The sequence below is a fragment of the Prorops nasuta genome, unplaced genomic scaffold (genome assembly GCF_024137725.1).
Source record: "Prorops nasuta isolate Cenicafe-Biocafe unplaced genomic scaffold, Cenicafe_Pnas_1.2 PNAS00006, whole genome shotgun sequence".
Classification (NCBI taxonomy): domain Eukaryota; kingdom Metazoa; phylum Arthropoda; class Insecta; order Hymenoptera; family Bethylidae; genus Prorops; species Prorops nasuta.
In genome coordinates, this window is record NW_027116803.1 from 8633825 (window position 1) to 8649684 (window position 15860).

The 15860-nt window shown below is 36.6% G+C and overlaps 1 protein-coding gene across 3 annotated transcripts in view; it reads left to right on the top strand.

The window, feature by feature from the left end:
• Arms (Ankyrin repeat-rich membrane spanning) overlaps positions 1-15860 on the top strand; it is a 295457-nt gene that overhangs the window by 198270 nt on the left and 81327 nt on the right. For all 3 annotated transcript variants that reach the window (XM_066729126.1, XM_066729125.1, XM_066729124.1), the window contains one exon: positions 8690-9112. In XM_066729126.1, the coding sequence (XP_066585223.1) occupies positions 8690-9112 (423 nt within the window). The remainder of the gene's footprint in view (positions 1-8689; positions 9113-15860) is intronic.

The following is a 15860-nucleotide window of genomic DNA, read 5'->3' on the forward strand; positions in this document are numbered from 1 at the left end:
TTTATTAATTAATTGAAACTGTTAATTATACTCTAAAATTGGCGTAATTATATTGTGTTTGGACTCATTTTCATCGTAAAAATACATACAATTCAAAAATGATAATTATTAACTTCTTACTTGAAAATTACAAAAGTTTAAATTTTAGCTTGCGACTATTGTCAAGAGTGTTTATGTTTTCATTGTTTTTATGACGCTCGCTCTCGAGACTCGGTCGCTCGGCTTTCGGTCACTACCACAGGCTCAAGTGGGTGTGTCCACTGCCCGTGTGTTTACATTAGTATTAACTTTTACTGAATCTTAGCTTTTATGGGCTAACAATGCGACCAATAGAATCCTCCGTCTATGCAAATCCAATTAAAACTGAGGATCTTTAATCGCTAATAACTTTTTAATTAAGGGTGCTAGCCAAAAAGTGTCTCGAACTTTTTTACTCGAAATTTTACCCTCTATCCGAATATCCCGGATTGGCCATAGCTAACCGGACACCCTGTATATAGTCACAACTTACCTTCTAACTGAACTATATAATTTTTCCTTGAGAAAAAACCACAACCTCTGATGGGATTCGAACCTAGGATCCTGTTAATACTAGTCCAGCATTTAAACCACTCGGCTATTTGCTCCTTAATAAAGTATAGGCTTAGAATTGAATTTTTAAGGGTCCCACGTAAAAACTGACCGATTTCGAAATACAGCACCGCTTTTTATCATAATAAAATATGTTAAAATTTGAAAAAATACCAGAGTTTTGGCGCAAGTTAGGGTGAAAAATCTTTTTTTGTTCCGAAGTTATAAGCGGTCAAATTTTGCATTTTTGCTATTTTTGGTGAAAACATAAAATCTTTGAAAATTCATATCTCCTAAACAAATTAAGATAGAAGACTCTGGCTTGAATTAAAATACTTTAAAAGAATCATATTTTATTAGAGAAATACAAGCAAAATAATTTACATATAAATCAAAGTAGCTAACATTGTTTATTAAAATGATTGAAAGCCTTCCTTTAAAAAAATTCGACTATTTTCATTTAAATAAGTTTTGTTTCCATTAAAAGAAAGCATGTTTCAATAAAGCTTCATTAATAATATTAATTTAATTACCTAAGAAATTTTGTTTTAATGGATAAATTATTGTAAAAATGATTCTTTATATTTCATCGAATCCTATATGAGGTTGGCTGAACTATGCGTATATTCTTCTTCAGATATATTTTTGTTTTATACAAATATGTATTATTCCCACACTACTAAATATTTAGTTTAAACAATTATACGAAACACGACGTAATTTAATGCATGATATTTAATCAATACTGCAAGTTATTATTTTAATTCTAATTACTTTGGTGCAACTGCATATAACTGAACCTAATGGCATCGTTGACAAATTTTTTTTTCTCAGTGTACTTATCAACCTCGGAAGATTTCTTATACAAAAAGAGTGTGTAGTTCCCTGGTCATCCGTGATGAGGAAGAGGTTAATATGCCTAGACCGTTTCATCTTTGTTATCTGAAGTGGTACAATGTTCACTTTGGTTTTACAATTATGTTCCTCTCCTCCACCTGCTTCATAGTAAAGACATTAACAGAAATGTCATTATCCACCTCAAATTTCGGAATTTGTTTTAGAGTGGTCGGAAACGTTATACTTCCTACATATAAAACAGACTGATAATGTGGAAAGGAGGATATTCGGTAGGACTTGGCAGGTGGAATTGTAGGGAAAAGTGCCACTGTCACAGCCCATGCGAAACATGCGCTATCTTCATTGTCTATTTTTATCACAGCTGTTTTATGTAAAACAGCGGCTGGGAGCTCAATTCTGCATTCAACACGCAGTGGATTGTAATGATTAATATTAACTATTAAACTCAGAATTTTCTCCAGAGCCCAACCACTATCATGTTCTTAAAACTCACTCAACTCTTAGTAAAATCTCTACAGTATTTAGCCTATACCATTCCTTAAAATTATCAGTTTTATACAATACGCTTTTCTTTGTACATAAATGCTTATCATCACTAATGTCCTTAGCAACAAATTGTCCATTAAATACACAGTTTATCTTAACACTATTTACACTATCAAATACTTGGTTTACACGGGTGTACTCAATTTCTTCTGCATCTAATAGAAACCTGCGTGGTTCTATGTAACTACTATTTATCACCATACCACTACATATTCGGCTATTAAACGCTGATTCGAGCTCCTCCCAGATAAGTTCTCCCGCATTATAAGAACCAGAACCAAATTTAATGGAACTTTTATCCTTTGATGCACGAAGCAGAAAACACTTGATGTTCGCGATTTCAGCAAAATGTTTCTGTCGTGTACCCACAAATGCATTCCGATTATCGTTCCTTAGCTCCTGGATACGATTACGACATTCACGTGCCCATGCAGAGTATTCGTGCTCAGTTTTAATTAAACTAAACTTTTTTCGAAGTTCAGTATACATTTTGAGAATGTAAAATTGATGCGAAAAATAGGAGAAGAAGAAGATTGATTCGAGTCCGATTATAGTGCAATGGGTGAAACTTTTCATCCATGATACATCTTTTTATAATTCATATTGAGATGAAATTTAATATACTTAGTCATTAATTGGTAGATGTGTGTATATAAAAATTAGTTTTAAAATAGAATTACTGCAGAAACTCGATATGCTTATTCTTCAATTTAAACACGTGTTAAAAATCGTTTCAAAAAGACTGTTGTAGGAATTTGCTTAAATAACTGAAACGTAATTTTATTTTTTTTTCTTATTTATTATACATTTCTCTTTCATACATATATTTAAAAAAATAAACATTTTTCAATGCACATAAACCTTCATGATTCATGCACATGGTAAGCTCCAACTTGTCTTTGCTATCTTTTAATTTGAAATCTCCCCACTCACATTCTTCTGCATTACTTATTGTATAATCACAGATACCACTAAGCCAATTCCTTTTTTCGAGTCCTTTCACGAATATCTCTTGTTGTTCTTCTTCAATTATCACATATTTCCTGATAACATATTTATACCTATAATAAGGTGAATAGCCATCTGTCCAATTTAAGCCGTGATGGTTATAATATAACCAGCTAGAAGTAAAAATAAAAATATTATAGAAAAAAGCTTCGGTTTTAATTAAACAATTTTCACTTACTTTGCTTGTTTTATCTCTGCCTCATTTAACCAAGCATATGGAAATGGTGGTGAAAATAAAATGTGAAACACTTTTTTATCGCGCAAAACTGCAAACTCTTTCACTTATAAAAGAATTATCTTTCAATCGAAACCCTTGAAAGTCCACGATTGTAGGAGCCATCGTTTTGAGTACAATCTTTCGAAAAATTTGTGTTAAATTGGCGCGTTCCCTGCCCATGTCCTCGGATTTATTTAGCAGAGAAAACGGAATAGTACGTTCCACCAAGAATGCTTTGAATCAATTGTGTGTTTGCGCATGCTATTATATATTAGTTTAAAAATTGCTGAGTTATGGAAAAAAGTAACACACTCAGCTATATTTAGGGTAAAGAGGATTCAGCGGGGGTAGTAACATGCTGCAAAGATTTAAGGTTACGCGAGCGACAAAATAAACGCAGGGAGAATCTGTTTCACCATCTAGGAATCTGCTTTTACCGACCGGGACCTGATGTCAGACGAGTGGGGGTGTGACGTCAAAAGGTTGCAAGTATTCTCATGCCCCCCCCCCCCTCGCAACCCTCTCGCCTCTATGTTCTGCGAGCTCACGTGGAGAATCCGATTTCCTCTACCACCACTTAGCATTTCTTGACTCCCCCTACTACCTCACAACCAGGCTGATCCGAGTAGATAGGAGTGATGGGGGGGGGGGGGGGGCAGAGAACCGGCCTAGCTTGTCTACTAATGCTTGGCTTTATATTAGATTATCAAGCAACGCGATAATATCTCGACGCTAAGTATATATTCAGGGTGTAATAGTAATGAGGTTTTTAATTTTAAACACATATTCTTGGGACTAAACTAAGTAGAAGAGTCCTATACTATGAAGTCCGGAAAAGCATCATTGCTGAGATAAATCAATTTCAAACCGATGCATGGGCTTTGATTCAACGGAAAAATTACTTTACTCTCATTTTCGTTAACAGTTCCCCTTCAAAATACAAAAGAAGCTTGCACTGCTCGACCGATCCGTATTGCTGTACACGTACACACACACGCAAGCAACTACACCGATTATTAATATTACCTCCTAATGTTCTACAATCCTGATCCGATCACCGTATGAAATTTATTTTCCATCTATTTTTAACAGATTCCCTGTGATGTAATTATTAATTATAAAATTCTGGAAAACATTTCTACGATTTAGGTACCTTTGCCTGTAAATTTTCGCCTCCACTCCACAAGCTTCTCGAAGGATCAGCATCATATTTGCATACTCTTCATTGATAAAATTTGGCATTTTATCCAGTCCATTATTTTAGAAATAAAAAGATGAAGCATCTTCCGGCTTCTTCTTCCGATGCGTTGTCATTAGTCACAATAAGAAACAATCAGTCTTTTCGGATCTTTCGGATAAAGTGGAAGTGAACTGTATATCACGGGGCATAAGTAGTGGTTGATATTATTTAAAAATGTCGAATTTTACAAACGCGGAATAGGCTGAAATGATGCTCATCCTGGGAGAAGCTCGAGGAGTGGTAGCAGAGGCAGCGAGAATTTACAGGTAAAGGTTTCCAAACAGAGGACACCCATGTAGGAAGACATTTATAGACCTTTATCAAAGATCGATTGACATGGGTTCTTTTTTGCCAAGACAAGAGAAAGGTGGACATAACGTACGTGACAAACGCGTGACGGAAAAAGTACTGAATTTAGTAGAAGCTGACCCGACAACAAGCACTCGCCGAATTGCTCGAGAAGTCAAAATTTCGCATATGACGGTACAGCGATTCTCAAGACTGAGAATTTGTATCAGTTCCATCAAACACCCGTTCAGGATCTTTTGGAAGGTGATTTCTCCCAATGCGTTAAATTTTGTCGTTGGTTTCTGCGACAATCAAAAGTCAATCCTGATTTTCATCGCAGAATTTTATTCACGGATGAATCCCTATTTACTTGCGCCGGAACATTCAATTTTCATAACTCTCACACCTACGCCGAGTTTAATCCAAGCGCCGTATGTGTGAGAAATTACCAGCATAGGTGGAAATTAAATGTTTGAGTCGGGTTAATAGGAACTCATATGATCGGACCGGTTATCCTTCCAGAGAACATGAACGAGGAAGCATATGCGACATTCCTCAGGGAAGATTTCCCTGGGTTGTTTGAGGATGTACCGCTAGACCTGCGGACCACAATGTGGTTTCAGTAGGATAGTGCACCGCTTCATAATATTCGACGAGCTTCCGCGATTTTGGAAGATTATTTTCCAAATCGATGGATCGCTTATCGAGGACTTGTGAGGTGGCCCACTCACTCTCCGGATCTGATACCGCTGGATTTATTTTTGGGTTACTTGAAAAATAATGTTTCTGTTACAGAGCCTGGCTTGGCGGAAGTAGCGCTCGAACGTTTAAAGGCGGCGATTGCAAAAATATATGAACGTACAATGAACAACGTATGGACAGAACTGCTATGACGAGTGCGATTTTATATCGAAGCAAGGGGAAGACATTTTGATCAGTTTTTAAAATAGTATAGACAAAAGGCGGTGATTTGACATGACTGGCATGACTGACGAGACAAAGCGACAAAACATTACTTGACGCGATTGACGAACGAAAACAAAATTGAAATACTTTCCCTATAAATATTAGCAGATTTACTTCTGGCGGAAAAGTAAGTCTTCTTTACTTAATTGCATGTTCCCTGACGAAATGGTAAATTTATTATTAGGACTATTTCAGTTTTCTTCAAATAATGCAATGTTGTTGTTTAGAAATTTAGCATCAATATAAGTACATCATTGGGATTCTGTTAAAAATTGACGGAAAATAAATATTATATGATGCTCGGATCAGGATTGTAGAATGTTAGGAGGTAATATTAATAACCGGCGTAGTTGCTTGCGTGTGTGTACGTCTACGGCAATACAGATCGGTGGAGAATATAAACTTCTTTTGTTTTTCGAAAAGGAACTGTCAATGAAAGTGAAAGTAAAGTAATTTTTCCGTTGAATCAAAGCCCTGTTTTATCGATTTAAAATTGATTTATCTCAGCAATGATGCTTTTCCGGATGTCACAGTATAGGACTTTTCGATTTAATTTAGCCTCAAGAATATGTAGTTAAAATTAAAAGCATCATTGCTGATATACCCTGTATATGTAGCTACATAACACATGATTTATCGCGAGCTTGTATGAGTTGTAGGTATGGAATCATTTGTTTCAATCAACACATAGAAGCTCACAACAAAGTATACTGAGATGCATACATAAATATAGTTTGTAACGGGCGAAAATTAAAGTAGCCCTTGAATTAAAAACAATCACACTTTATTCAAGTAATAGCCCGCGATAACACGGGACAGAGGATTTGGGGATCACCATGCCAGATCCCACGCACACTTATCATATACGTCGGCTTGTGTTGCTTGCGCGGATACAATCACACGTTATACGGAAAGGGGCAGGAAAAATAAGGTAAGGGTAGTGAAGGGTCGGAGAAGAAACGGGGCATACGGAAATACGGGACGGAAAAAAGGGAAACAGGGAGTATTCTAAGGAAAGTAACCAGATAGTCCCAGCTACACAATCGCGAGTTCTTGCAAGACAATAATCCAAATATTCAGCGACGACTCTCCAAAGCGTCCCGATTCGATTGATACCACGATGCTCCTCACATAGTCAATGATACAGTCGCAAGTCCTCTACGGAAGCGGAATCAGTAGCACGGTAATCGCTCGACGGCGCAACAAGAAGTGGTCCTTCTTCTGGCTCTTCCTCCGATTTACCCAGTTCCGCCCTTTCCTTATTTGCATGTCAAACCAATCAACTAATCTGTTTGATGGCTGACAGGAGTGTGATCCTCGGCATCCAATCAATAATCAGGATCGATCCATGTTCCACTCCATTCTGGCATTTGCACGAAACTGGGTTGGTAGCACTGCTGGGAGATGATGTGTTAGCTCTGTCTTTGAATGCTTCTGTTACAGCTAGCGCTGGTGGGAGAGTGCTGTGCGGAACGGGAAATTACAGGCACGGAACGGGAGAAGGGGAAAATATGTACAAAAGGGACGGAATAGTAGGGGAAAGGGAAGATAAAATAACATCCATACGATTATTTAAATCATTTACTCTTCTCCCGTGTGCGGCAATTACATACTCTTATTTAGAGAACCACATGACCGACACACGGGAGATTGCTCACTCTCGCACTCTATATACAAAAAAGGAGCATCAATATTGACAACGATGAGTCGAGCGCGATCTCACCGCCTTTTTGCTACGCCGTGTCGAGCAATGCTACCTTTTCGACTCAATACACAACTTAACTAAATCGGAAATAATATGCTGAGATTTCGACAGGGAAAAAGTAAGGCGGCACTAGACCAAGCAGGGGGCAAGTGGGAGGAGCAATACGCTCCTTAACGTCTACTACGTTACAAGTTTTATCCAATTTTCTCAGCTTCTAAATGTCAGACTGTGATAAAAAAATATGCACAGATTCGTTGGTTCATGAGAAATAGGGGTAGAGTGATAGACTTTTCAGAATTCTTTCTTTTCAGCTGAAAATTAATCGTAATTGTACTGTAGCGTTTATATCATGTACCATTCAAGATATTAATTAGCGAGATTTATTAGTGTATTTAGACTTGGAGTAGTAGGGAGAAAATGGATGCTCCTAATATATTGAAATGGACAATAAGCCTGACTTCGTCTAATACATTACTATACGTTCGCGTCATCAGATTCAATACTGTTCTTCGTTTAGCTGAATTGATTTGAACCAAATCCTCCTAAAAATTTAGGAATATCAGCTGGTATTTAGTTTGAAATTACTCATTACATTCTGGCCCATAGCCGTAAAGGCTTAGATTTTCAAAAAGGTAGTGACTTTTCTCACAGAGTAAAATATAATTGTTGTTATTTTTTATTTTCGAAAAACAGGCTTCTTATCGTTATAGAATGGATCTCAATGACTAAGCTTAGTTCTTACGAAAATCGTAAGATTTCTAAAACTCTAGAAGATAATTGGAAGTTGAAATATTCAACTTCGATGGATCCCCTTAAAATAATATGAGAAATTGTTATAGTATATCAGATATATTTCTTTACACTTCTTTTCATTTACAAATATTTTTGTCTGAAAGTTTATATTCAGTAATATATCATTATTCTTATTTTACACTTTGTGGAGGTTGAGTAGTCTCGTTTGAAATTTATTGTCTTTAAAATTTATTCATAAAATAATACGTTCCAATATAATTTGAAGTAGGCGTATTTCGATATTTCCTAAAATCTGTATGTACTTTGAAATTTATTTGACATATCAATCAAAGGAGATTTACTCGTGCTACCTCCCTATTCGCAGTATTCGTTACAATTTTTTTTTTAATTTACTATTTAGTACACTGTTTCGATAAATTCCAAAAAAATTGCAGAGAACAGGAATAGTCCTGCGAGATATATGTGCAAATATTTAAAATAATATTAAATAAATATTACATATATATTTATATATACATTGTTATTTCTATTGTTTTAGGTACAGCTGGTACTGGCCATACAATTTCACTGTTACTCTAACTACAAAAATAAATTCTTTAAAGCTATTATTACAAGTAATATTCTGTCATCCACCTGGGGGCCAAGTTAATGATGGCATAGCTGTGCAACCGATAAAGTTTTATTTTACCGATCAAACACGAGTGGGTACCACAGCTGCAGGAGAAAATGCAATAGTACAAATGGTTGGCTCTTTGTATGACTCTATTGAAAATGATTTTGGTCCTTTGACAACAAGGCTTTACAGAGCATTTAGGCCCAAGCCTGATAAATCCTCCACTACATGGAAATGGCGACAATTATGCTGTTTGCCATATGTAGTCATATTTGAATTCTGTCTATGTAGTGTATTAATAGGTATATCTGTCCTTACGGTTTATCTTATCGACACATCTAATAACGAGTAAGTTTAATATTATTCTTATTACTCCTATTAATATTATGGTTATTATAATAAATAATTTTGTCATTATTATTAGTACAGTAGCACTAGCATAGCCTCTTGATAATTAATTTCGTCTTTATTATCTATGTATATAACTATAAACTAGTAATCTAGAATGACAGAGCTCCCAATCAAATAGACTGAGAAATAAAATCTAGTAACTAAAACTTCGCCTGGAAATATCTGAAAGAAAGAAAGGTAGATAGTAATGTATAAAATTAAAAATTAAATTATTTTCAAAGTAAATTGTTTAAACATGTTTAAATTACTACTGTAAGATAAAAAGTATCTTCAGCTACCAACATAATCCTGCATTTTCTTTTACGGAAATGGAGTTTCTACAAAAATAGCTTAACTTTAAAACAATCTGCATTAAGCCTTGCTGATCAAAAAATATTTAAACTCCAATTTTTTAATAGAAGTATATTACGAATCTTACGTCCAAAAATAATATTCTGAACCAACACGCGACTTAGCGGGCACCTGCGTTGGGGAAATGCATTAAATAGCCAAATATTTAATGCATGACAAACAACTTATTTATAATATGATTATAGAGATATAATATTGCGACGTGCTTTTTGAGCGATTATTAGTCGCTGGAAGCAGTCCGATTCTTTTTGACTGAGAGGAATTAAAGTAATTAGATAAACTCAATGTTTAATACGAACACATTTATTCAAGTAAAACAAATGAAATATTTACACGGTATATTACAATAGTTATACAATTACTTAACCTATTTGTGTATGTGTTGTGTGTGTCGGTCTGCCGCTACAGGCGTGTACGGAGTGTGCTTACTTACTATGTGGTTCGGGTCTTATAAAATCACCCGCGGGTAGCGCGTCAATCGATAGCCTCACGCCGGGGCTACGGATATACGGCGGTAGGCGGCGCGGTGATTTATAGACTCACGGAGGGGCCCACACAAACACACACACACACACACACACATACAATAGACAGCAAAAGATGGCGGCTTACGCCATAACCTGTAAAGAAATGCCGGAGGTCCGAAGAACTCCTGGACACGGCGTTAGTACGACAAGGCGATGGTCGGACGGTGCGGAGAACTTCTGAGCGGATATAGGAATACGCGGAGAGCTCCTGCGTTGTCGGGAGAAGACTTGTATCTGGAGAGCTCTTGGATGCGGGGTGGACTTCTCTGCTCGGATCTGGTTCGGGCTTATATATCCGTCCGAGACGCTGGAGACGACGACGGTGGCGCTCCGAGCGGCCATATGAGTAAGATAGGGAGGTATACTCCGAGTAAGCTATACTCCGCACGCTGTACAGTGTGGGCCGCAGTCCGCGTTGCCAACTACGCCATTTTGATTATACTGTAAGGATTGCCGAGGAATAAATAAGTGGAAAACCACGTGTTCAAGTCCCTACCTAGTTCCTTCATTTTCTCCAAACCTTATTTCACTCAAACTTCTACTCTTACCGTAGACTATGTACGACTACAATGCCGTATTTAATATACCTAACCGGTGTTAACGGGATCCCTCAAGCCCTCTGTAGCCAACATTACGGAACGAAAAACGAGAGAGAATTGTCCAGTGCTATTTTTCGACCGATTTCAATGTCTTTTGGCTTGTTGGAATTGTTAGGACTCGCACCGTGTCATAAATAAAGCCGTATTTTCCAGAAAACGTAAAAAAAATAAAATTGTTTAAAAATTTGCATTAATAATATTTAAACGCAAAACAAATTGAAAAATCAGGCTTCTTTATGACGAGGTGCCAGACCTAACGATTCCAACAAGCCCAAAGACATTGAAATCGGTTGAGAAATAGAGCCGTACCATTGTCCCGCGTTTCTGAGGTGGACGAAAAGCAAAAATTTTTAGGAAGGAAGCTAGGCTTCCTCCCCTCTCGCGGCTCATGCTAACGTGTTCCCCCTCTCTAGCATCGAACCTTACTGCGAAGCTTTCCTCTGATATTTACGCTATTTCCCTATCTGTAGCTATACATATATAAATACTGCTAAAATAATGTTGAGAACATTTCATCTTGCCGATATAATGAAATTGTTAAAAAGGCAATTATCATTTTGAAATAAAATTGTAGAAAAGGAGATTTCGTAATGCTTGAAGTATAGGGCATACTGCGAAACGCGGGACAATGGTACAGTCGTATTTTTCAACAGAATTTGATGAGACTAGTCATAACTAAAGCCATTCTTCATGTAGATTGTCTTAAAGAGCTCGCATTTTCGATAAAGCTTATAGTTTTTCAGCTATGAACGATTGAAGTTGCACGGCGCACAAATACATATTTCCTCTCTCGCTTAGATCAGCTGTTGCGCATGTTCATCTTCAATCGTTCATAACTGGAAAACTATAAGCTTTATCGAAAATGCGAGCTCTTTAGGACAATCTACATGAAGAATGGCTTTAGCTATGACTAGTCTCATGAAATTTTATTGAGAAATACGCCTGTACCATTGTCCCGCGTTTTGCCGTAATTTCAGGTCTTCAAGTGTCACTGACTCGTTCATTCTGCTATTTATTTCGAGCAAAGTAAAAATGCACCATCAACTTGGGTGGCATCATTGAATACAGCGTGAAAAGTGGAGACGCTTTTATAATATTTTCATAATTTTGCAACGCTTCTTTTGGTCATTATAACGCAAACTGTAACAAGATGCGTACTCGGAGTAAATAAAGTTGGCTTCCCCTCTCCCCTCTGCAGTTTGTTGCCTCGTCTAGCGTATGTAAACCAGCATAGTAGGCCTACATACATACGGGTGCGACTGTGTTAGTGACTCATGGAGTGTACTGTAAACAAACACACATAGCGTTTACCATGTATGTACGTGGGTCTTATTTTCAATCGCGAAATTGCCCTTCTAAATTTATTGCATTGCGCCTTCTACGACAAGCTTCATAAGATTAAGAAATACTCATAGCAACATGTACATTATCAAGAGCTTTTAATGTAATTTTTCAATGTGCAATCGTAATTTTATTTGTTCCGAAATAAATAGCAGAATGAACGAGTCAGTGACGCTTGAAGACCTGAAATTACGGCAAAACGCGCGACAATGGTACAGGCGTATTTCTCAATAGAATTTCATGAGACTAGTCATAGCTAAAGCCATTCTTCATCTAGATTGTCCTAAAGAGCTCGAATTTTCGATAAAGCTTATAGTTTTCCAGTTATGAGTGATTGAAGATGGACGTGCGCAACAGCTGATCTAAACGAGAGAGGAAATATGTATTTGTGCGCCGTGCAACTTCAATCGTTCATAGCTGAAAAACTATAAGCTTTATCGAAAATGCGAGCTCTTTAGGACAATCTACATGAAGAATGGCTTTAATTATTACTAGTCTCATCAAATTCTGTTGAAAAATACGACTGTACCATTGTCCCGCGTTTCGCAGTATGCCTTATATTTCAAGCATTACGAAATCTCCTTTTCTACAATTTTATTTCAAAATGATAATTGCCTTTTTAACAATTTCATTATATCGGCAAGATGAAATGTTCTCAACATTATTTTAGCAGTATTTATATATGTATAGCTACAGATAGGGGAATAGCGTAAATATGAGAGGAAAGCTTCGCAGTAAGGTTCGATGCTAGAGTGGGGGAACACGTTAGCATGAGCCGCGAGAGGGGAGGAAGCCTTGCTTCCTTCCTAAAAATTTTTGCTTTTCGTCCACCTCAGAAACGCGGGACAATGTTACGGCTCTATTTCTCAACCGATTTCAATGTTTTTGGGCTTGTTGGAATCGTTAGGTCTGGCACCTCGTCATAAAGAAGCCCGATTTTTCAATTTGTTTTGCGTTTAAATATTATTAATGCAAATTTTTAAACAATTTTATTTTTTTTACGTTTTTTGGAAAATACGGCTTTATTTATGACACGGTGCGAGTCCTAACAATTCGAACAAGCTAAATAATATTGAAATCTGTCGAAAAATAGCGCTGGACAATTCTCTCTCGTTTTTCGTTCCGTAATGTTGGCTACAGAGGGCTTGAGGGATCCCGTTAATGGTCAGGCATTCACTGGGTTGCCTACGTTAAATGCAATAATCTTGTAAAGTATTTCGATTCTTTCGGTAATCTGAAACCACCGACTTAAATTGTACGGTACTTCGGTCCGCTTAGTATAATTTATTACAATCATGACCAATATCAGTCGTATGATACGAGCATTTGTGGTCAGTTGTGTGTTAAATTTTTAAGAGAACAGACGAAATGTCTTTAACATTTACGCTATCAGGACATGGTCATATATTAGAATCAAATTTTTTTCCTCCAATCAATCTGGACCACGATCACTAAGAGCTGGGACTCCTAAATCTTCAAAGTTTCTACTCGATCGCCAATGTAGATGAGACCAATAATAATTTTTACTTTGGTAAAAATAAACTACTAACCATACCTACAGGTTGTTATGAGATGAGTGCGATAAATGAATACTTGCGTATGCGGTTGGAGTTACCGTATGATGATAATGTTATTATTCTGCGTGCCAATAATAACACATTGAAAATTGAAATAATGAGTAAATATTCTATTGAATTTACAAAAATTAATAATATTGGTTCTCTGCTAGGATTTTCGTCAGACCGCGTAATCCTATCAAACACTTGGGCTGAATCGGACGAACCTGTGAATATTTTAAAAGTAAATATTCTACGTATCGAATGCAACATTAATGTTGGTGCATATACGAACGGTAGACCACGACATGTCATCCACGAATTTTTCTCAAGCGTTCCAACAGGCTATAAAATCTCGGAAACACCGAAGAACGTCATTTACTTGCCAGTCATTGCAAGGGTAATCGATCGTCTCACATTACGTATTCTCGATCAAGACAATCGTCTTGTAAATTTTGGAAGCGAAGAGATCACCATACGGTTACACATTAGAAAATGTTGATTTACAAGAATATTAATGATTATAAACAATCATTACTCGATGAACCAATCAGTCAATCAGCTGCAGTTGAATTGAATACATCATCGTCATCATCATTACAGAGTAACATTGAAAATAATAAAATTTGGAATTGGTAATAAGAAAGTGCTAACGACAAAAAATATAGATTTTCTACATTCATTGGGTTTGACTGTGAAGAAAAAAAATCATAGATCCGTTGAACGTTACTGCACAGTCTGTATACGACAATCGCATAAGTAAATTGGAAATACACGCCTATAATCCAAATGCGAATGCATCATTGGGAAATAGTGATGAAATTTGTATACGTATACAACAACAAGATTTAATTCTTTTATCGAGCGGAAGTTACCTCTATATAGAGGGAAAACTAATTGAAAGTACTCGTGCTGCTGATACACCTTTGTTGGATAAAGTTATGCTCGACGCTAATTCTATGGCATTCTTATTCGATGAAATTCGGTACGAGTTGAACGGTATTGAGATCGATCGTTGTAAAAACGTCGGTATTACTACCAGTATTAAGAATCTCATATCCTTAAGCACTGAAGAGAGTACGAGACTACGTCATTCTGGTTGGTTTATCCAGACTCAAGACCGTGAAAATGTCACTAACAATTTCAGCTTTTGCGTTCCCCTGCATATGCTGTTAGGATTCTGCGAAGATTACAAACGTGTCGTCATCAATGCTCGCCATGAGCTTATTCTGATACGAGCACATAATGATATAAGTTCAATATTTTCATCGAATAAGTTTACCGATTCAAGAATCGAACTGTACCGAGTGCAATGGAGAATACCTCATGTGACTTTGAATGAATTTACCAAACTACAATTTCTACGTATTATCGAGCAGAATAAAACCTCACGATAGCTTTTCTTCCTGGGAGCTCTACGAATATCCGCTTCTCCCTGAAACACAGCGATATACGTGGGCTGTGAAAGCAGCTACGCAATTGGAGAAGCCTAGATATGTGATACTGGCGTTTAGAATAAATAAGAAGAACGATCAATAGTCGGATGTACTTAAATTTAGAGATTGTGATATACGTGATGTTAAAGTCTATCTGAATTCTGAATTTTATCCGTACGATCGTCTCGACACAGATTTCACAAAATCTCGCTATTCCGTATTATATGATATGTATGTAAAGTTCTTCAATTCATACTCTTCTGAAGAAAAAATGTCGAAACCAATGCTCGATTATCTAAACTTTTTACTATATGGTCCACTTTTTGTACTTGATTGTTCACATCAAAATGAATCTATTAAAACTGGAACGGTTGATGTTAAGATTGAGATAAAGTGTTGGAAAAACATTCGGAGTAATACTACAGCGTATTGTTTAAGGGGATGCATTGAGCGACTCAAACACTCATTCAAGTTTATCTTCTAAATTATTAGGAACATGAACTTTTTTGTAGAGATTAAATTTACTCTTTTGACTGTACTGAAGCGCGCTACAAACTCGGTTCCTCAAAATTATAAAAAATAATTTTCATACAAATTATGAATACTTGTAATTTTGTTGGTCATAATAATATTGAAAATTAGGCTTTGTAGCGCGCTAAGGAAAAGTTCTATGACTAATTTGAGACCAAGAAGAAATAAATATACCTAAAAATGTGGAAGATTTTTTTGAAAAACTAAATTAGCTATTGAAAGACAAGTTTTACACTATTTTACGGACGGAGAAGTTTCACAGTGCGTTAGACAAGAACAAGCCTATTAGCTCTCTTCACTTTAGAAGGGGGTACCCATTCTCTCCCCACCATTTCCCGTTGAAC